Source organism: Salpingoeca rosetta (assembly GCF_000188695.1).
Source record: "Salpingoeca rosetta unplaced genomic scaffold supercont1.2, whole genome shotgun sequence".
Classification (NCBI taxonomy): domain Eukaryota; class Choanoflagellata; order Craspedida; family Salpingoecidae; genus Salpingoeca; species Salpingoeca rosetta.
Window position 1 is genome coordinate 1,543,148 of NW_004754932.1, and position 20,407 is coordinate 1,563,554.

Below are 20,407 nucleotides of genomic sequence, written 5' to 3' on the forward strand. Positions count from 1 at the left end.
AGCGTGCGTGCTTTCGCCTTGCTGTTGTGCTCGTGACAGGTGGTGCTGAGTCATTTCAGCTATGGCAAGTGGAAGAAGCAACCGGAGCCTTTTGAAGGCATGGCAGAGCTGTTTAAACCCTTGCCCGACAAGTGCGACTACGACAACGACCTCTTCAACCCCGCCAAGAAAACATGGAAGTCGTTCACCCTCCAATGGCTTGAGAACGTGCGCATCAAGCCAAAGCACCACGGAAGCAAACAATACCTCAAAGTGCGTATGCATGCGTGTGCGCGTCTGTGTTTGGGCCTGCGTGTGTGTTTGTGTTTGTGTTTGTGTGTGGTTGTGTTTTGCTCGCCATCACATGGTTTTGCCATCCGCCTCCGCTCCCGCTCTGCACACACGCACACACTCACGCAACACACACACACACACACACACACACACACACACACACACACACACACACACACACACACACACACACACACACACACATGAATGCAACACGCAACACGCACACTCACGCATACTCTGTAACCCCACTGCTCGGCGCTCGCAGTACCACGACAAGGAATCGTTTTTTGAGCGCATCATGACGTTCCTGAACGCGGAGGTGTTCTACCAGCTCTCCCAACCCATGCTGTACAACCTCATGTCCAAGGGCATGAGCCCGGCCCCCTCACAGCCATCCACACCAGCAGCTGCTGCTCGCGTGGCCCAGCCAACACCGTACGTCACACTACTTGCTTCTGCTGCTTCTGCTGCTGCTACTGCTGCTGCTGCTGCTGTTGTTGTTGTTGTTGTTGTTGTTGTTGTTGTTCTCTCTCATGTTTGTCAGTTCAAGGTACATGAGTGCACGCGAATGTGCCGCGGCTGATGAGGTGCCTTCGCCCTCCAAAGCGTGCGCCCGTTGCTTACCCTCACTCACCTGTGAACTGCAGTGGGCGGCGTGACCTGATGCAAGCATGCCAAGTTCTGGACAAGGAAGAAGCCATGTCCAAGTTGTGAGTCACTGGTGCAAGTGAACAGTACACCTGCTCATTCGACTTCAATTTGTGCAAATCCCTGAGCGTGTGTATGTGTGTGCGTGTGTGAATTGTCGACCATTTGCCTTCTGCATTTTCTCCTCCAGCACCTCATTCTAGGATGCCTTTGCTCTTGTTTGCGGGTTGCTAGTGCTGAAAAAGTGTCCAAGGGCGTTGTTTCAATGCCACCTACGCAGGAGCCAGAGCAGCAGAAGCCAGGCGATGATCTTGATGCGCAACTCGAAGCCGGTGAGCTGGTGTTTGCGCGTGTGAGCACGTGTACAAGCGTGTGTCTTCAACTTGTACGTCATGAGCGCTTGTATTGTGATGATTGTTTGTACGGTGTTTTCTGTGTCACACGCACACACACAAACATGGCAGATGGCAGATGACACACGCTAACACGTCGAATGCATGGCCACACACCGCACCCCGCACGTGTTGATTGCAGCGGCTGAGGTTGAAGACGTGGAGCAAGATGAGGAAGAAGAGGACGAGGACGAAGCGGAGGAGAGCGCAAGCGAAAGCAGTGACAGTGAAGAGAGCGAGAGTGGCGATGACGACGACGACGACGAAGAGGAAGATGAAGGAGGGGCAGAGGAAGATGATGATGAAGATGAAGAAGAAGAAGATGAAGAGGAGGAGGCGGAGGAGGACGCGCTGCCGAAACGTGCTTCAAAGGTACCCATAGTCTGTTCTTTCGCCAACTGCAATAGCTTCCGCATTGATGTGGGTTTGTGCAGCACGCTGATGCGCCAAAGTGGCACGGGCTAATGGTCGCATTCCTGCTTTTCCTTGTTGCCCTGTTGTTTCGTGTGCTACCCCAGCGGCGCGCTGCTGACAAGGAAGTGGACAAGCAGGTCTGTCAACCGTGTCGTCTGCGTGTCTTGCGCGCACTTGTTTGCTTGTGTGCAGGCGCAATGGGTGCTCGTATCGTCTGCCCGTGTCGTTTCCAGCGTGCTTTGTGATACAAGGCAAGGGAGCTTTCATTGTTTCTCGCTTACTCGCGTGTGTTCTCATGCTACTGCTGCGTCGTTTCAACAACACACAGACGGCAGCGAGTGTTGCCCGTTCACTGAAGAGCAAGTCGTCCTCACTCAAGTGAGTGCACGGTTGCTTGTCCGCCTGTTGCGCTGTGTCGTGATTTTGTCGTGTTAAGATGTGCTGCGTTGGTGAAATGTTTGATTCGTTTGTTTGTTTCTTGTTGTTTTCGTTGTCTTGCGCTAGTCGCTGACACAAGCCAACTATAGTGTCCAGTTGGTCTTACCACGCATACGCGCTCACACACCAAAACCACGCCTTCCCTCCCCTTCCTCGCAGGAGCACCGGCGCAGACCCGATTGACGAAATCAGAGCTGAGCGGCAAAAGGCGGGAAAGAAAGCAATGCAGAAGAAGAAGAAGCAGCAGGGCAAGACCAACAAGAAGAAGCAGCAGCAGAAGAAGAAGAAGAAGAAAAAGCAGAAAGGGTCTTCGTAAGTTCGTTGAAATCGAGTTTGTCGTGTCTGCCAACCCGTCTGCCCTTCATAATGTCCGTGTCTCTGGTGTGTGTGTGTGTGTGTGCGTGTGTGCGTGGTGTGTGGTGTGGGTGTGTGTTTGTGTGGCTTTCTGTCCGTCCGTCTGTCTGTCTCCCCCTTCCTCTCTCTGTCTCTGTCTCTGTCTCTCTCTGTCTCTGCCTCTCTCTCTGTCTCTCTCTCTTTCTGCCTCTCTCTCTCTGCCTCTCTCTCTCTCTCTCTCTCTCTCTCTCTCTCTCTCTCTCTCTCTCTCTGCCTCTCTCTCTCTCTCTGTCTCTGTCTCTCTCTTCTCTCTTCTCCTCAACTTTGTTGGCAGTATCTGTCCTCCTGCGCTGAAAGCGACTCCGAGCGCCGGATATTTAGGCTGCCAAAGACAAAACCTCTCCTTGTGTGCACTCGCACTTGTGCATGCACACACCTTTCACGCCACTCTCCGTGGCTGGTGTTGCTTGCTCACCGCCGCCATCATTGGTCGTACCAAATGGCGGTGGTCCGTGCGTTGCACGCGCACCTCGCGCGTGTGTCTGGCATCTTCATGCTGCTTCCTTCCTTGGGACTCGCCCACACTTGCCATGTTTTGGCGGTGTGAGCTGGGCGAAGGATGCGGCCTCTGGTGATGTTTTGATGCAGGCGTTGAGGCTGTACTCGCCATCACCCGTGTCATTGCCGTCTCTTCGGCAAGCCGCGCTTGTACCCGTTGCATGCGCAGCACACACATGCCGTGATGGTACATTCCAACCCTTTCTTTCTTCTAAACTTCGAAATGTTTCCCGCCCCTCTCGCCTTCCTCCTCCTTTGCCTTCCTCCTCTCTTCTCTCATTTTATCGCCTTTGGCCATGTGCGTTGATTGTGCCGTGTGTCTGATTCGTTGCGCCAATACTCACATCTGCGGCTTATGCTTGTTGCTTCGACGGCCATGTCGCACACTGCAGTGTCCGATCTCGTGAGTCTGAAGTGCACCTGCGCCTTTTCCACAATGGGGAGACGTATTCGCTCTGACGTGATTGACACCCAACACTCACTCTTTATTTCACCCACATTCACTTTTGGTCTTTCACTCACATTCACTCGCTCACTCACGCGTGTGCTTGCCTTGTTTGGTTTATCACACAGATGAGGAGGAGGAGGAAGAAGAAGAAGCGGGTTCGTCGTCTGAGGAGGAAAGCCGCGGGGAAGAGAGCGAGGAGCAGACGGGGGTTGACGCGAGCGAAGAGAGCAGCGAGGAGGAGGAAGAGGAGGAGGAGGAGGAGGAGGCGCGGAAGAAGCGGCGTGGCGGCCGCAAGGGCGGGGCTCAAGCGGCCAAGAAGGCCAAGAAGGCCAAGACAACAAAGACAAAGACCAAGACGAAGAAGAAGCGCGAGGAAGAGGACGAAGAGGAGGAGGATGAGGAGGGTGAGGAAAGCGAACATGCGGTGGGCGGTTCCTCTGCGCAGCTGAACAGATCATATTCGATTGCGTATGTACGCTCGAAGCGTCGGCTTGGTGACTCTGGACAGCGGCGGCGCAAGGCGTGGGATGACGACGAGGTTGCTGCACTGCGGGAAGGCCTGCTGATGTATGGTGTGGGCGCGTGGGCGCCGATTGCGGCCAAGTTTGCCGATCGCTTCCAAGAGCGGACTGCCGTTGACCTCAAGGTGTGCCCGCTGTTTGCTGCTATGTGCTGCTTGCTATTTGTTTGCTGTTTGCTGTTGTGTGCTGCTTGCGTTGTGCTGTTGCTATGTGTCCTCCCTGTCACAGACTCACTTCGATTTGGTGCTCTTGTTTGCTCCCTATCACACCCGATGACGTTGTGTGTTCTGGTTGTTGTGTGCATTTTACCTGTGCTCTCTTCAGGACAAGTACCGCAACTTGAAGAAACGGGCGTGGCAGAACGAGGAGTTCCCCACCGCCTACGATATGGAGAAGGCCAACGCCAAAGGTGTGTGTGTCTGTGTGTGTGTGTGTGTGTGTGTGTGTGTGTGTGTGTGTGTGTGTGTGTGTGTGTGTGTGTGTGACGCGGGTATGGGAGCGCGTCACCGGGCCATTTCTGACTGTTGCGCGTGCTTGCTGCGTTGCTGTCTCGCCAGTCCCTCTGTGCAATCCGAGCTCACGCCTTTCTTGCCCTCTCGTCGGCGTGTCGTGTTGCTGTTTGTTGTCTCCGTTTATATCTCGCAGCCAAGAAGGAAGCGAAAGCAGCTGCAGCTGACGAAGAAGATGAAGATGAGGAGGACGATGAAGGTGAAGAGGAAGAGGAGGCGCCACCCAAGAAGAAGGGTAAGAAGGGCAAGAAGGGCACGTCTGCCAAGTCCAGGAAGACGCAGAAGAAACAGAAGCAGGAGGAAGAAGAGGAAGAGGAGGAAGAGGAGGAGGAAGAGGAAGAGGAAGCGGAAGAGGAAGAGGAAGAGGAAGAAGAGGGCAACGACGATGATGAGGACGACGACGAGGGTGATGATGATGAAGAGGAGGAAGAGGAGGAAGATGATGAGGAGGACGCGCCTCCAGCAAAGAAGACAAAGGGCGGCACACCCTCACCGAAGCACACAAGACGGGCGACACGGTTGTCGCAAGAGGAGAATCCAACACGTGAAGTCAGCCCTGAGGGCGTTGTCACGCGCTCACGCAAGCAAGGCCGTGGCGGGCGTGGCCGTGGGCGTGGGCGTGGCGGGCGTGGCGGAGGTCGTTCATCCAAGTAGTGGTGCGTCGTTGTCGGGTGGGCAGTGCTCTAAGGCAGCACCTGATTACCCCTCTCCTGAGCCTTTTTTTTTTCTCTTTTTTTTCTTTCTCCTTTCTTGTCCCCCCCCCCTCCTTATTTCCTTCTGTTCCCTCATATCAGCTGTTATGTTACGACATCTCTCCCTTTGTATAGTGCATTTGCATGTGTGTGTTTGTGGGGTTGTGTGCATCTATCTACGTGCTATCCGCACGTTTGGTTTTACATTGGGTTTGTTTTCACGCGTTACACGACTTGGTATCATTACACGCACACACACACACACACACGCTGTTGAGATACAGAGAAGGGGACAACAAGTGGGAGGAGGGAAGGAGGGAGTGCACACACACACACACACACACACACACACACACACACACACACACACACACACACAGAGGCAGCCACAAGCGCGCACACACACACACACACACACACACACACACACACACACACACACACACACTACGTTTTGTGCTGTTTGAGAGCGTCTGGTTGCCCAAATCCGCAAAACTCGTTAGGCGTGATATATGTAAACAATTTTCTTTCACGAATTTTCCAGGTGGCTTTTTGCGCAAACACCAGCCAGCCAGCACAGCAGGGAAGCCGCTCTCGCCTGCAATCCGCATCCTGGAGTGAAAAACCATCACACACACTCACCCCACACACACACACCGCACACTGCCGACCGACCCTTCTTCCACAAACCGTTCCAACCACAGCAGCCACCTCTTCTTCCAGTGAGTGATGTGCAACATGCAAACGTGTGTCTGTGTGTGTGTATTCGTATGTGTGTACATGCGTGCGTTCTCGCCACTGCGCCTGGCAACAATGTGATGCACCAATTGAGTTGCGCGAGGGGGTTGTTCACTGAGCACTGGCCGTTGACCAGTGTTAGGTGTTGATGATATGGAATCGTCCACTGTTTGTGCACATCGGTTGCCGCACATCACTGTCATCAAGGACCTTCCTTTTTTCGTGTTGATCCCACCCTCGTTCCAGCGTAGCTCACACTGTGGTGCCCTTGTCACTGTGCCATGCACCCGTCTGCCACTGCATAACAGTCCCTCCTTCCACCCTTCTCTTTACACCGAGTGAAGTAAGTACAAGTGCTGTCTTTTTCCTTTTTGTTTACTTATCAAGCACACGCACCTGCCACTTGTACACTCGTGTGCCGTATCATTGCACATGGGATGTGTGTCGTTGGTGTGCTTGCACGGCACGACGTCCACTCCCACGCCTCCAAACAACACACGCACGCACACACAGTTCACAGTCCCCACACGTCAATGCTGACACATGCAACCCCACCAAATCAAAGCACACTTGCTCGCACGTTATATGACTGCAATTCCGCTCCCCCTCTCCCCTCTCCCCTCTCCATGAACACAACCAACATAACCAACACCACCGCTATCCTCCTCCTCCTCCTCCTCCTCCTCCTCCTCCTCCTCATCATCCTCATCCTCATCCTCATCATCATCATCCTCATCCTCATCATCCTCATCATTATGAACATCATCACTCTGGTCGTGACCGTGCAGCTTCTACACCAACAATGAGCGCAACACGTCTTTGGGTTGGTGGCATCGCTGAGGACGTCACTGTCCTTGACCTCTACAACCTCTTTGCCCCGCACGGCAAGGTAAGCAACCGTGGATGCAAACGCTGATGTACACCGGGCCAGCCACCACACCTTCAAGCAGGCTCTCCGCGGCACACATGCACACACGTACATGCTTACACACAAACAAACAGGCACGAAACCCAATCGCAAGCAACGCATCACACGCATCACAAGCGCAAGCACTCACAACACCTTCGCTTTGGACCTGCACTGATGAATGCGCAGATCGACTCCATCGTCATCCGTCCCAACTACGCATTCGTGGACATCGAGTGCCAGGGCAATGTGGACGATGTCGTCCAGCAATTCCACGGTGCGTTTACCAACACCCGCGCGCATGCAAGCTCGCCTGCATGATCACGGCTATGTTTGGTGGTGAACGGCACGAAGACATCCCTTGGCGCTTTTGTGACGCCCAATCTGTCCTGCCATGCTGTTTGCTTGCTGTTTGGCTGATATCCGTGCTTGATAGAGTACGACCTGCACGGCTCAGTGCTCACAGTGGAAGAGGCCAAGTCCAGCCAGAACACCGCCATCACCAGCCCGGTTGGTCACATTGCCCCTTCGCACATGTTTTCTGATGTGTGTATGTGTTTGTGTGTCTGTGTTTTTTTTTTTTTTTTTTTTCGTTGGTTGGGTGGTTCAGAGTGTGTCATTTTCTCTCCCTTTGCATCGCAGTTGTCCGACTCAACTGATCATGTTCGCTTCGTCATACGTGATCACGCCGATGCACTTGCACTGACGCGATGCCTTCTTCGCTCATTGTCCCTCTCCACTCCTCCTCTTTTTCCCCTCCCTCCTATCCGCTCCTTCCCTTCTCCTCCTCGTTTTCGACCACCAGGTGTCCGTGTTTGTTGTGGGCATTGCAAGCGATGCGGACCTTGACACGCTGAGGGAGCAGGTTGCAGGGTGCACCAGCCACGAGATCAAGGAGTCCAAGATGCACGGCGCAGCCTCTGCCCACGAGGGCGACGAGCCAGCGCCCCCGGCCGCCGAGTTTGTCTTTGAGAACGAGGATGCCGCACGTGAGGCCGCTGCCGCCATTGAGGCCGCCGACCTCCCAGGCCCAGAACCAAAGGTGCCTTGCCACTGCCTGCCGTGTGCACGTGCAGGGTGTTGACGAACTAGTAGTAGTAGTAGTAGTAGTAGTTGTAGTAGTTGTAGTAGTTGTAGTAGTTGTAGTAGTAGTAGTAGTAGTAGTAGTAGTAGTAGTAGTTGTTGTTGTTGTTGTTGTTGTTGTTGTTGTTGTTGTTGTTGTTGTTGTTGCTGCTGCTGCTGCTGTTGTTGTTGTTGTTTAAGTTGTTGTTGTTGTTTAAGTGTGCAAAGTGCTGGGTTGTGGGCATTGCTGCAATGACGAAGATGATTGCCTATTAATGACTGTGTCCACCACACTGCACATGCATGCATGCGCTCCTTGGTGTCCATTCTCATTTCCACAGTGCTTCACTGGCATCCGCTTCGGCGACACCCGCCGGTGCGTTGTTCAGAGGACCTTGAACGTCATTTCGTGTGTATGTTTGTCTGTCTGTGTATCTGTGTGGGTGTATGTGTCTGTGCGTGTGGATATGCCTTGCTTTCTTCGATTTGCTTCTTTTGCCTCCTTCCCCAAGTTCTCACACGCGGCTCCCTTTTTACGTCCTTTGCTTGACCACACCAGCGCTCGCAAGCCACGCCCAGACATGGTGAGAGCGTTGAAACCCCATGCACCGCCCATCGTGCTTTTTGAACTTGACGGGTCTCACCCGCCTCCTACGCTTGCGGCTTGGCTCCAACCATTCTTACCTTTCATTTCCCTCACCCGCTCTCCCCCCTCCCATGTTATCGGTGACTCTTTTCCTGTCACTCATACTCCCCCCTACCTCCCATATCCCGCCAACTGCAAACTACAGGCGCTGCCGTTCCCCGTGCAGCTTGTTGTGCGCCCGTCGCTGGTCGGCGCCATCATTGGCCGTGGCGGCGCCAACATCCGCCAGCTGTCGCAGGTCAGCCGCGCCCGCGTGGAGCTGGAGCGCCGCGACCCGCACCTCGGCGCCGTCGGCCGCCGCGTCTTCATCGACGTACGTCCCTTGGCCCGCCGTGCTTGCGTCTGCACAGAGAGCGCATGTGTGGGTGTTGTGGATGTGTTGGCGTGTGTTGGCGTGTATGGCGCGTCGTCTCATTTAAATCACACATCCACTCACCCACTCACTCGTTCACACACATACACACACTCGTGCAATGCATGCGTTCCCTGTGTTCTGGTGCGTGCTGCTTGTTGCTGTACGCCCTTCCCTCGTGTGTGTTGCCTTGTCATCCCACAGGGTTCCCTGAACAACACAGTGGAGGCGTTCCGTGCGCTTGTGCAGCTCATGGCCGACAACGACGTCGAGCTCAACGGCGAGGAGCCCGTGGAGGCGGAGGACCGCGTAAGCACAAGCCCCCACCACACACGCGCACACACACACACACACACACACACACACACACACACACACACACTCTCTCTCTCTCTCTCTCTCTCTCTCTCTCTCTCTCTCTCTCTCTCTCTCTCTCTCTCTCTCCCCTCTCTCTCCCCCTCTTGTACACGCATGTTCACACACACACACACAACCACACGCGCTTGCGCTCTGGCTGCTGTATTGCTTGCGTATTTGATTGTTGCGGTGCTGATTGCTGTATGTTCGTGTTCCTATCAGCGTGCTCACCCTGTGCACCACCCCCAACGTTTGTGACTCTTGTGCGAGGCGGGTACTGCAGATCACGAGCATCCAGATGATGATCCCTGGAGAGATGGTTGGCCACCTGATTGGCCGGGCCGGCGCCAGCATCAAGTACATCACAGAGACCAGCGGTGCTGGTATTGAGCTCCTCCCCCTTCAGTACCCAGCAAACATGTCCCCCGTCAGGTCAGTCTTTGTGTGTGTGCGCGCGCACGTGTGTGTGTGCGTGCGTTTGCGATCGGTTGTCTGTCTACCTGTGTGTGTCCGCCCACTTCTTCGTTTCTGCTTCGCTGTGGTCCTCGCACCTCATCCATGACATACACGCACATGCATGTAACAACAACACCACACCAACTTCGCACCAACAGGATTGTGAAGATTGAGGGCACGCCTCGTCAGCTGACGCACGCGTTTGCGCTGATGCTGCGCAAGTTCTCCAACGCCATGCGAAGAAGCATGGAGGTGATGCGCGGCCCACCCATGATGGGCATGATGCAACAGCAGCAGCAGCAGATGCCAGGCATGGCCCCGCCATACGTGCCCGGCTACGGGCCCGGCCCCATGATGATGGCCCCGGTCGAGGTCATCACTGTGCGCGTGCCTGCATGGAGCGTGGGCGCCCTCATTGGCCGTGGTGGCAGCAACATCAAGCACATGATGGAGGAGACGGGCGCAGAGATTCGCATTCAGAACTCGGGCGACGACGTCGAGGAGCCCGTGAGTGCACACAGTGAGGCGGCACTTTTGCTTTTTTTTTTTTTTTTTTGTGGTTGTCTAGTCTGACCATTCCACCAGAATTCATGTTTGTTCAATGCCACTGAACTGCATCGCTGCCCACTTGTCCCTTCTTGCACAATCACTCACACGTTCACGCATTCACACTTTGCCACAACAACCAACCACCCAACCAACGCTTGCGGCGACTGCCCTGCACTGCAGCTTGAGCGGGACTGCGTGGTTCGCGGCACCACCGAGCAGCAAGTGCGTGCGCATGCGCTCATCTTCCGCCGCATGCAGGACGAGCAGGCCCGCCTCAACATTCCGCCAACGGACCCCCGCTCCAACGACCTCTTCCCCGTGGTCATGGAGGTCCCCGCTGCCAAGGTTGGCCGCGTCATTGGCCGGGGCGGTGCCACCATCCGCGACATCCAGCAGAAGACAGGTGTTGGCGTGGAGGTGCAGCAGAACGAGGAGAACCCAGAGGCAAACGCCGCCGTCATGCTTCACGGCTCCTACCGCAGCGTCCAGGCTGCTCTCAACATCCTCCGCCCGGTGCGTGTGTGTGTGTGTGCGTGTGTGTGTGTGTGTGCATCCGTTCAAACTCTTGTCCGTTTGCTGTCGTCGTGGTGTGGTTGCGTACTTATCGGGATGGCTGTCCGCTTCATCATCAGGCACCTGTCCGTCTTTATTTGTTTCTTTCTTTCGTTCTCACACACGCACGCGCACGCTGGTATCTTGCCTTTTTTTTTTTTTTTTTTTTGGTTGCAGATCCTCCACCAATGAATTTGTATGCATATGCGCCCGTGCTACGTGCTGGACAGGTGGGTCCATCCATCTTTGCATGCGCTTGCCACACTTGTGTTGGTCGCCATTGACTGGCATTCTTCTGTTGTCACTGCAGTTGATGTGGTCATTTGTTTCCACCACGCCCTCCCGCCCTTTGTCCCGCTTGCATGCCCAAATACCGGTTCGTTCTCTGACTGTTGATCTCTCTGGTGCTTTGTCTCCCAGGTTATTAGGAATTGACTGTGCCAGGTTGAAGGCCCTACCGACAAGCTGGCCCCTCTTTCCCATTCCTGATGAACTGCTCTGCAGCACGTGACAGCACGCGAGCAGGCAGGCGCTTATTCTTTTTCTGGAGTGTAGGAGAATTTGAATGGAGGCGTGAAGAAGCCAGAGGGAAGACGTGTTGTATGTGTAGGTGCGTGCGTGTGTGTGTGTGTGTGTGTGTGCGTGTGCGTGTGTGTGTGTGTGTTCGTTTGTCTGTGATTCTATGCGTGGTCATCGTATGCGTGTGTGCTGTGTTGTGTGTGTGTGGCATGTGAAGATGAGAAGCTGGGTGACATGACACGCTTCACCGAGTGCTAGCTGCAGGGAGGAGTGTGTGTGTGTGTGTGTGTGTGTGTGTGTGTGCGCGCGTGTTGTTACATTGGTTCCCCCTTTTCTCCTTGTCTTGTTTTGTTGTCTGGGTGTGGTGTGGTTGTGTATGTGTACGTGGGTGGGTTCATGTGTGTGGGGATGACGCGTGGTGGGTGCTTGTGGCGTGCCGTTTTGCTTTTTGGCCTTTGGTGTCTCTGATGCTGTTGTTGTGAGCACTATTTGCCCGCCGCCCATCGACTGGCCTTGTCTCTTTTGTCAACTGGTACCTGTTGCTGTTGTTTGGTGACTGTGTTGTTTGTTTCTCTGTGGTTCTATGACAAGAAGCGCCTCCATTCCCCCCCCCCACAAGCAACGCCACCGTGTGTGTGTGTGTGTGTGTGTGTGTGTGTGAGAAAGAGAGAGAAGAAGGAATCATCCTCGTCACCGCAATCATGTCTTCATCATTGGAATTGCCTTGCACAACAATTCCCCTCCAAGCAAGCAAGCAAGCGGTGATGATGACACAGCAAAGGAGGAATCGACGCGGAGGAGCAGGAGACGATGAGCACAGGCCTTTGGTCGCACGCCATGTGCAACAGCAGCAGCAGCAGCAGAGCCAGTATGGCGATGAGAGCGGTGGTGTTTGTACGTGCTGCAGCGACGGTGCGAAGACTGCGTTGCTGGCGGTTGCAATGGTGCTGGTTGGAGTGGCGTTTGGGCTGGCCTTCTATGCGTTCTACGAGCGCGTCGTGGTGACGGAGACGGTGGCGCTCGCGGCCCTGGCGGCCTCTGGTGGCGTGTTTGGGATCTTGGCCCTGCTGCTCGCCGTGCACATCAGCGGGGTTCACCGACGTGCCAGGAGGCAGGCGTACCTCCGCAACAGTGCGTACACGCGGCACTTGTTTGCCAACACCACAGAGAACCAGGCCTTCGATCCGCGCGATGCAGGCAACGGCGGTGGCGGCGGTGCAGTCGATGATCTGGAGCAGGAGGAACGTGCTGTCGCCCATGACCAAGCCGGGCCCAGCACTGTGGGCGCTTATCCAGGCCACACACACCCCCCTGCGCGGTACCAAGGCCAGGAGCACGCCGCGCATCAGGCGCAAGGCGCGGGGGCGGAGCAGGCACTCACTGGCAGGGGTGATCATGTCGAGCGCGACACCATCGACGACGACGGCAACAGCGGCATGTCGGAGGCGCAGCTGTACCAGGAGGTGCAGCGCGTGGCCCATCAACTCGAGGCTGCAAGTGCGCAAGGGGATGACGATGCAGTGGCTCGGATGCTTCGACAGCTCAACAGGCGGCTTGTGGTGACCGAGACGCTGCTCGCATCAACTGGTATTGGCCGAGTGGTGAATGGCATCCAAGGCGCGTGTCGGCCGCAGGCACAGGCGCTCATCGCCAAGTGGCGGTCCGCTGTGACCGGCAGCAGTGAGTATAGCCAAGCTGAGATGAGCAGTAGTGGCCGTTTGGATCGACGGGCTGGCACTGGCCGCCATGCTCCCGTGGACGATGCTGCCAGCGGCGGGGACACCCAGGACGAGAGCGCTGTTGTTGCGTCGCTGACGCGGCTCAACGCAAGGCTTGTGGGTTATGGGGAGCAAGGAGATGTTGCCAAGGCACAGGCACTGCTGAACAAGCTTGAGGCTGGCCAGGACGATCTCACACTAGAGCGGTTACGCGACAGTGGGCTCTATGCGACCTTGACCCAGTTGAAGCGGGGTGACATTGGAGCACGAGCACAACGCATATTGCAGCACGTCAGAGACAGCCAACACTCGTCGCAAGCGTAGCGACCACCGTTGTGTGTGCTCTGTGTGTGTGTGTGTGTGTGTGTGTGTGTGTGTGCATGCACTCTGTGTGCTCTGTGTGTGAGTGAGTGTGTGTGTGAGTGTGTGTGTGTGTGTGTGTCTGTCTGTCTGTCTGTCTGTCTGTCTGTCTGTCTGTCTGTCTGTCTGTCTGTCTGTCTGTCTGTGTGCGTTCGCTCATCTGTCTACTTGTGTCTGTGTGTGCAACTGCCTGTCTCTTCGTTGTTCTGTCTACCTCTTCCGCGCTGTGGCTGTGCAATGCACAAACCAGAACGCTCTCTTGTCACCACCACGTTTTGTGGGTAGCGCCTGCCTCCTGTCTCTTCACTTTCTCAAGTTATCGTTATCCTGTTACGCATTGCCCTTCTTCGCTGCCACCACTTTGCTCCCCGAGCTCCTCCCCAGCACTCTGCTTTGAATGCACATGAACCACAGATGCACTGTCTACGGTTGCATACGGCAGTGGCGGGTGCAACAGTGTAATTTTAAGGCGCAGCAAGCAAGGCAGCTAGCTGCCTTGGTGGCATGCATGAGTTGGATAGTAACAACAAGCACAAGGAAGCAGCAACAGCAACAATAGCAAGGCAAGGGCGATCAACGCTTGGCGGTCGCTCCAGGCGTGTGTGTATGTCTTGGAGCTCGACGCTCAATGCACTTCAACAGCAGAGACGACACGCAGGAGCAGGACGCTGCACCACCCGATATACTGCACAGAGTGAAGTCAAGCAAGCAAGCGAATAGGGAGGTGGGTGAACGAACTAGAACTGAGTGGAGTGACTAAGCAGCAACAAAGAACCAACCAACAGAGAATGTACATCGTCAGTGATCAGAATAACGAGTGAACAAGAGGGCGGGAGAAGAATGCACGCTGGGATGGTGTGCTGTGAGGGTGCAAGGTGTTGCACTCTCCTACTCTCCTACTCTCAACCAAAGCGACAGCAAGGCAGGAGAACCCAAGTCACAGCACTGACCAGGGCACTATGATGTCCCCATGTAGTGATGTGATGTCGCACGTTGCATGTACACGTGAGCAACATTACAACAAGAGGGGACGACGAACATGGGGCACGCAGTGGAGGAGAATAGAGAGGAGTGACAACGTAAACGCCAGCTTCAAGTACTTCAATGACGATGCGCAGGAGCAAGACAGCAAGACGCAAGTCCTATGCTGTGCTTGCGCGAGCAAGAATCAAACGACTCGGATTGGGATTGGCCGGCATGGTTGGCTGGTTTGGGCACGGTTAGTTGCAGACACAGAGGAGGGAAGAGTAATGGTAGCAGTAGAGCATGCTCTTGTGCTCAGCAGAGCCAGGCCATGAGCAAGGGAAGAACGGTTGACCCGTTTGACCGTGTGATAACGATGGGAAGCACCAGAGAGTAAACGCAAAGTTGAGCTAAGCACGAGGAGTGGATGGTGAAGCAACACGCAGAACAAGAGAAAGGAAGGCAAAAAGAAGTCAGGGACAAGATTAAGGCATCCACACTGGCTCCTCTTGCTCCTCCACTACTACTACTTGTTGTTGCTGTTGCTGTTGCTGTTGTTGCTGCTGCTGCCGTTGTTGTTGTTGTTGTTGTTGTTGTTGTTGTTGTTGTTGTTGCTGCTGCTGCTGTTGATGATAATGCCGGTCTGGATGGCCGAGTTGTTGTTGTGCGACTTGATACCTGTCTAGTTCACGGCATAGCGTCTGCAAATCACACGTGATAGAGCGCGACATGGGGTGAGAGGATGTGCGACGACGTGAGAAGGGGAAGCGGGAGCATGTGAGCATGGAGCTGGACGTTGGCAGGTATCTGGTGTGCTTGAGGACAAGGACCGGGTGAGCGCGCATGCAAACGGCCAGGCTAGAAACGCACACGTGCTCGCGCGCGCTTGTGGGCTGTACCTTGTAGTCACGGATGATTTGTACGGCACTGTGATCAATCCAGCCCAGCTGGCGAAGGTCACAGTTGTCCCTGATATGTAAATTCGTGCGATAAAGAGGTGAGAGGTGAGATACCAACGTGTTGGGAATCAGAAGACCAAGAGAAAAAGCTGTGGAGAGAAGCTTGTGGTCTAGAAGGAACTGTTGTATTTGAAACGACATGGCGAGAGACAGAGACAGAGAGCTGAGAGACAGACAGAGAGAGAGAGAGAGAGAGGAGGGAGAGACAGAGAGAGAGAGAGAGAGACAGAGAGAAGGGGGAGAGAGAGAAGGGGAGGGAGAGAGACAGACAGAGAGAGAAAGAGAAAGAGAGACTCAGACAGATGGAGACGGAGATGGAGAGAGACGCACACACACACACACACACACACACGCACACACGCACACACGCACACACGCACACACGCACACACGCACACACGCACGCACGCACACACACACACACACACACACACACACACACACACACACACACACACACACAGATGGAGGGAGAGCGAGAACAGACGTGCTGAGACGAATGTTTGAGGGTGGGCGCTTGAAACAGGAGAAAGCGCACCTTGTGACGCGGACGAGGTTGTCGACGCTGGACACAAGGCGAGTGGCTGCGTTGTGCACATCGGCTTCGTCGATGGGTGGATACACGCAACTTGTGAGGTCGTCCGCCCTGTGAAGGGGAGGTGGGAGAGAACAGGAACAGAGAGCGGATGTGAGACGGGCAGGCGAAAGGACACGGCGCAGAATTGGAGGAGACAAGCACAAACGAACACCGCCTTTGCGTAGCCAGTCACAGGCTCCGAGACACATGTACGCAGATTGGCAACGATGACATGAGGGCGAGGCGCGCAGTTGTGCGTACACGCATACCTGATAGAGATGGGGCTGCTGGCAGCAAGCACGACTTCGAGGGACCCAGTGACAAGGTCAGAGCCCGAGTCAGATGCCCCCGCCATGAGTTGGGCGAGGAGCCTGCGAGCAAGCTCGCGACAGGATCGAAGCAGGGCCACTGTTGGCGGTAGCAATGCGAGGGCGTGTGTGTCCAGCTCATCCACACGCGACCGTGGTCCAAGGAAGGCCTGTGTGAGGAGGAGAAGGGGACCGGGGTGAGGCGGTCAGGGTAAAAATTTCGGGAGCAGAGCCAGGAGTACAAACTGGACCGCGAACGGCACGCTGAACTTCGGCAGAGGCAATGAATAGTTTGTGGTAAAAACAACCAGCGAGCACGGGTCCAAGCCAAAGCCAGGACCGGCACTAAGCGAAAAGAAAGAAAAGTAAGCAAGAGGCGGATGTGTGCTGTTCAGTTTGTTGTTTTTGATTGCACTGTACCATGGGAATGTTGTCGCGGGAGTCGACTGCACTTGCTGCATCATCCTGGCTTCCCACTGCATCCGTGAGGCGGGCTGTTGCAGATCCACGCCGTGTCCTGAGGAGGGGGCGTGTATGGACGTCAGTTGCGCGTTTCGTATGCGCGTGTGCGCGAATGTGAGTATGCGAATGTATTTGTTTCTTTGTGTGCGTATGCGCGTTGCACATTCACTTGTACACGCACAACACACACAACACACAACACACGCAAAGACGCAACACACACACAACATACACACATGCACACACACACATGCACACAACACACACATGCACACAACACACACAACACACAACACACACAACACACAACACACACGAACAACCTTCGTAGGCGTTGGAAGTGGGATGTGAGGGCGATGGACTCGCGGTGGTGGCGGCGAAGGAAATGGGCGATGATGGCCACTGCCACAAAGAAGAATGTGCCGAAGATGACACTCAGGGCAATGGTCAACTTGTCATTCCCAGACAACCCCATCCTGGGTCTGCCAGGTGTCAAGGTGTGCCTGAGGCTGACTGTCCGATCGTCCTGTGCGTCTGAGTGACTAGGTGGGATGCTGGTGCCGCCGCAAGGTTGTGGCTTGGGCAAGAGAAGAAGAGAAAACAACACAAACAAACTGCCTGCAAGCAAAGAAGCACACACAACACCCGCGGAATTAACAGACCATCGAATCATCCGTTTGAAAAGTTAAAACTCTTCGTTTGTTGTTGTTGATGACGATGGTGGAGGATGTGCGAGCGTTTGCGGCCACGTTTCTGTGGCCGCAGGGGTGCAGTGGCGGCACGCCACAGGAGCAAGTTGCAGTGATGGAGACGTTCTGCCAGGTGGCCTTCCCTCATCTAACACGCCCCCAGCGCCAGCGAGTGGCCCACACAAGCGTCCAACAACAACAACAACAGCAGCAGCAGCAACAACAGCAACACAGTGACGCGCAAGGTGATGGTTGTGGTGGTGTTGGTGGAACAGTGGGAGCAGCACCGGAACAAGGCAGATCAGCAGCGATACAAACCACAACAGCACCGCAACAAGGTAGATCAGCAGCGAAAGCACCGCTTGTGCAGCAAGACAGAGAACTGCTGGAGGAAGACGAACCGCATGCAAAGCGCGCCAAGACCGCGGCCGCACACACAGACCAATACACGCACGATGGCCACATGCCTGTCCACTACACCATGGAGCAGATGCTCGCTGTGCGACAAGCTACCAGAGGCCAGCTCCTCTCCTCTTCAGACCTGAAGCGCATCCCGCCGTTCTTGTCAGTGCCCTGTCCGTTGGTTGCGCGTGTGCTCCGTGTGTTTGCTCTGTGTGCGTGTGCGTGTGTGTGTTTGTTCTGTGTGCTTGCTGTGCTTTGTACACTGTGCTTACTGTGCTTTGTACACTGTGCTTGCTGTGCTTTGTACACTGGTGCTTGCCGGGCTGCGTACACTGTGCTTGCCGGGCTGCGTACACTGGTGCTTGCTGTGCTTTGTACACTGTGTGCACTGTGCTCTGTACACTTTTCTCGCTGTACACCCACCCTGTCGTTCCAGCCCAGTTCATGAGCTATTCCCTCGTGTCGGTTCACATTTCCAACTTCTCCTTTCCTTCCGTCCAACCCCGCCCATCATTCACCCCCGCTTTGCCTCCCTTTCTTTCCATCACTCCACAGGTTACCCGGCCATCCGAATCCATCGCCCAAGCCACCGCACTACCACCACCATGGCAAACGCAACAACACCAAGGGCAAGGGAAAGCGAACAGGCAAAGGACGTCGACAACAGCAGCACCAACAGCACCAACACCGCTCACACATGCCATAGCCCTCGTCTCTGCAAGCAAACTGCTGGAGCCTGTCTTCCCCCCCCCCCCTTCCTCCTCTATTCTCTCCCCTCCTGCTTCTTGTGACGTATAATTGATTGATGGCTTTTGTGGCAATTAGGAAGCGTGTACTCATCATAAGTATACAATACAGCCAAGGCTCGCGTTGCACACACACACACACACACACACACACACACACACACACACACACACACAGGGTGTTCACATAGAACCAAACCAGCACGCCAACAACAAGAAGGCTGGCACTGGCGGTGGTTAATCAAAGTCAATCAATCAACCCATGAAGCACACAAGATGCGCTGCAAAGATGCGCTGCAAGCAAAGGGCCTTCTGGGAAACGCCCAGATGTACAAGAGGGGAACACCAGAAAGAAGAAAAGAAGCGTGTGTTGTGCGCGATCGTGACGATCGTGATCCTGGTGCATCACGCTCGCTGAGCGATGATGACAAAGTTCGAGGGGAAGACACGGGAAGTAGAGTCAGGTGGAAGAAGCCAAGGACAGGACGAAACTGTGCTGATGAAAGCGGGTGTGGAGGCAAAAGGCTTACGCAGCCTGCTTGTCCTGGGCGTGCAGCTGGAGAACGCGGTCGGGGATGCGGCCGGCCTTCAACTCGCTGGTCTCCCAGTTGGTCTCCCTGTGGTTCAGGCTCACCTCCGGGTTGGAGGTCACAAAGCGGGTGAGGGAGAAGATGCCAAAGCTGGCGGCGAAGGAGCACACCACAAGCAGCGGGGTGACCTCGGGGTACTTCTTCACGGTGCCAATGAGACGGCCAATCATCTTGTCGGTCGGTGGGTCGGTGGGTAGGAAGGTAAGAAAGGTGCGTGGAGCGGCTAGAGCTTGCTTGCTTGGTCTGTAGCTGCTTGCTTGCTTGGTCGGTCGGCGTGTAGTTGGCTTGACTGGACTGGCCTGGGCTGATTCGCGTTGCTTCTGAACTTGTTGTTGTTGATCGAGGCGTGATGAGAAAATGAACGAGACGTGCCCGCCGTTGTCAAATCAACCCGACCGACCGCCGGATGGATAGAGTGATGGATGGAGATCACAAGCACAGCAATCCACCGCAACAACTGACTCGGGGGGACCCTCACGCAACACCTACTGCGTGATCCCCCGCCTCCTCTTCTGCAAGATTGCTTGATTCTTTCGTCCGTTCCCCCGCCCCCAATCACACCAGCAATATGCGCGTGTGTGGCAAGGGGGGGGGGGTGCTGTGTGCAAGTGGCGGTGCGGATGTCGTCCGGTACCTCGCAGATTGCCGGGCAAGTCAGGAACGCCGCTGCTGGGCCTTGCGTTGATGTCATCAATCACGGTTCTTGCGTTCGCTGGCTCAGCTGCTTCCACTTTGTTCTGGAGCCGACATGTTTGGCGGCGGGTTGCATCTTGGCGACGGCGTCTTGCGTCTTGGATTTGGGGGGAAAATGGCAATCACGTATTTGCCGCAGTGGCAAAATACCAAGGGCACAGAGTGGCGTTGTGTCCGCTTTCGCTGTCAAACCTGACAGCAAATTTGGTTGCCGCCAATTTTGAAAAGCAGAAATTTCTCCTCACGAGAAGCACACAGCACAGCCAGCTCCAGCCACCCAGCCAGGCCATCCACCACTCACCCGCTCAACGAACCAGCCACAGAACCAAGCAAACATACACACTCCAACTCAACTTGACGTTCCGCAAACCACACAGGCACAGACACACACACACGCGCGCGCACACACACACATACCACTGCCACCGATACGTCGTACTTTGCGGGAACTTCTAACACTCGCCCATTCTTTCCACCTTCCCGCTCCGCGTGGCAGACACACACCCGCACACACAACTTTGTCGACGAGATTGTTGTCCTCTGTCGGCGAGCGTTACCTTCGCCTTCGTTCTT

General features: G+C 55.1%; 5 protein-coding genes across 5 annotated transcripts in view; 3 read left to right on the forward strand and 2 right to left on the reverse strand.

Moving 5' to 3' along the window:
- PTSG_00904 (uncharacterized protein) overlaps positions 1 to 5,493 on the forward strand; it is a gene marked incomplete at its 5' end in the record, with an annotated part of 8,310 nt that extends 2,817 nt beyond the window's left edge. The window contains 12 exons of the mRNA XM_004998316.1: positions 40 to 252; positions 542 to 711; positions 924 to 986; positions 1,159 to 1,256; positions 1,459 to 1,688; positions 1,835 to 1,867; positions 2,059 to 2,108; positions 2,328 to 2,480; positions 3,452 to 3,462; positions 3,633 to 4,153; positions 4,353 to 4,437; positions 4,674 to 5,493. Coding sequence (XP_004998373.1) covers positions 40 to 252; positions 542 to 711; positions 924 to 986; positions 1,159 to 1,256; positions 1,459 to 1,688; positions 1,835 to 1,867; positions 2,059 to 2,108; positions 2,328 to 2,480; positions 3,452 to 3,462; positions 3,633 to 4,153; positions 4,353 to 4,437; positions 4,674 to 5,191 — 2,145 coding nt within the window. The 3' untranslated portion in view covers positions 5,192 to 5,493. The remainder of the gene's footprint in view (positions 1 to 39; positions 253 to 541; positions 712 to 923; positions 987 to 1,158; positions 1,257 to 1,458; positions 1,689 to 1,834; positions 1,868 to 2,058; positions 2,109 to 2,327; positions 2,481 to 3,451; positions 3,463 to 3,632; positions 4,154 to 4,352; positions 4,438 to 4,673) is intronic.
- A 1,276-nt stretch (positions 5,494 to 6,769) lies between these two features.
- Positions 6,770 to 13,409, forward strand: PTSG_00905 (uncharacterized protein; the record flags this gene model as incomplete). The annotated part of the gene is made up of 12 exons (XM_004998317.1): positions 6,770 to 6,856; positions 7,064 to 7,151; positions 7,311 to 7,384; positions 7,680 to 7,916; positions 8,278 to 8,312; positions 8,496 to 8,520; positions 8,728 to 8,895; positions 9,139 to 9,243; positions 9,575 to 9,723; positions 9,906 to 10,254; positions 10,477 to 10,809; positions 12,216 to 13,409. The coding sequence occupies 12 exons, from the start codon at positions 6,770 to 6,772 to the stop codon at positions 13,407 to 13,409; spliced, it is 2,844 nt and encodes a 947-aa protein (XP_004998374.1).
- A 479-nt stretch (positions 13,410 to 13,888) lies between these two features.
- PTSG_00906 (uncharacterized protein) lies at positions 13,889 to 17,385 on the reverse strand. Its single transcript, XM_004998318.1, has 6 exons — positions 17,038 to 17,385; positions 16,673 to 16,769; positions 16,214 to 16,422; positions 15,906 to 16,013; positions 15,308 to 15,377; positions 13,889 to 15,109 (listed from the first exon to the last, which is right to left on the reverse strand). Exons 1-6 carry the CDS (start codon positions 17,187 to 17,189, stop codon positions 14,894 to 14,896), a joined length of 852 nt encoding a protein of 283 aa, XP_004998375.1. The 5' UTR covers positions 17,190 to 17,385; the 3' UTR covers positions 13,889 to 14,893.
- Positions 17,362 to 18,668, forward strand: PTSG_00907 (uncharacterized protein). The gene is made up of 2 exons (XM_004998319.1): positions 17,362 to 17,967; positions 18,361 to 18,668. The coding sequence occupies exons 1-2, from the start codon at positions 17,426 to 17,428 to the stop codon at positions 18,509 to 18,511; spliced, it is 693 nt and encodes a 230-aa protein (XP_004998376.1). The 5' UTR covers positions 17,362 to 17,425; the 3' UTR covers positions 18,512 to 18,668.
- Positions 18,669 to 19,011: 343 nt separating this feature from the next.
- On the reverse strand, positions 19,012 to 19,311 carry PTSG_11655 (uncharacterized protein; the record flags this gene model as incomplete). Its single annotated transcript, XM_004998320.1, has 2 exons — positions 19,012 to 19,042; positions 19,082 to 19,311. 2 exons carry the CDS (start codon positions 19,309 to 19,311, stop codon positions 19,012 to 19,014), a joined length of 261 nt encoding a protein of 86 aa, XP_004998377.1.
- Between the last annotated feature and the right edge of the window lie 1,096 nt (positions 19,312 to 20,407).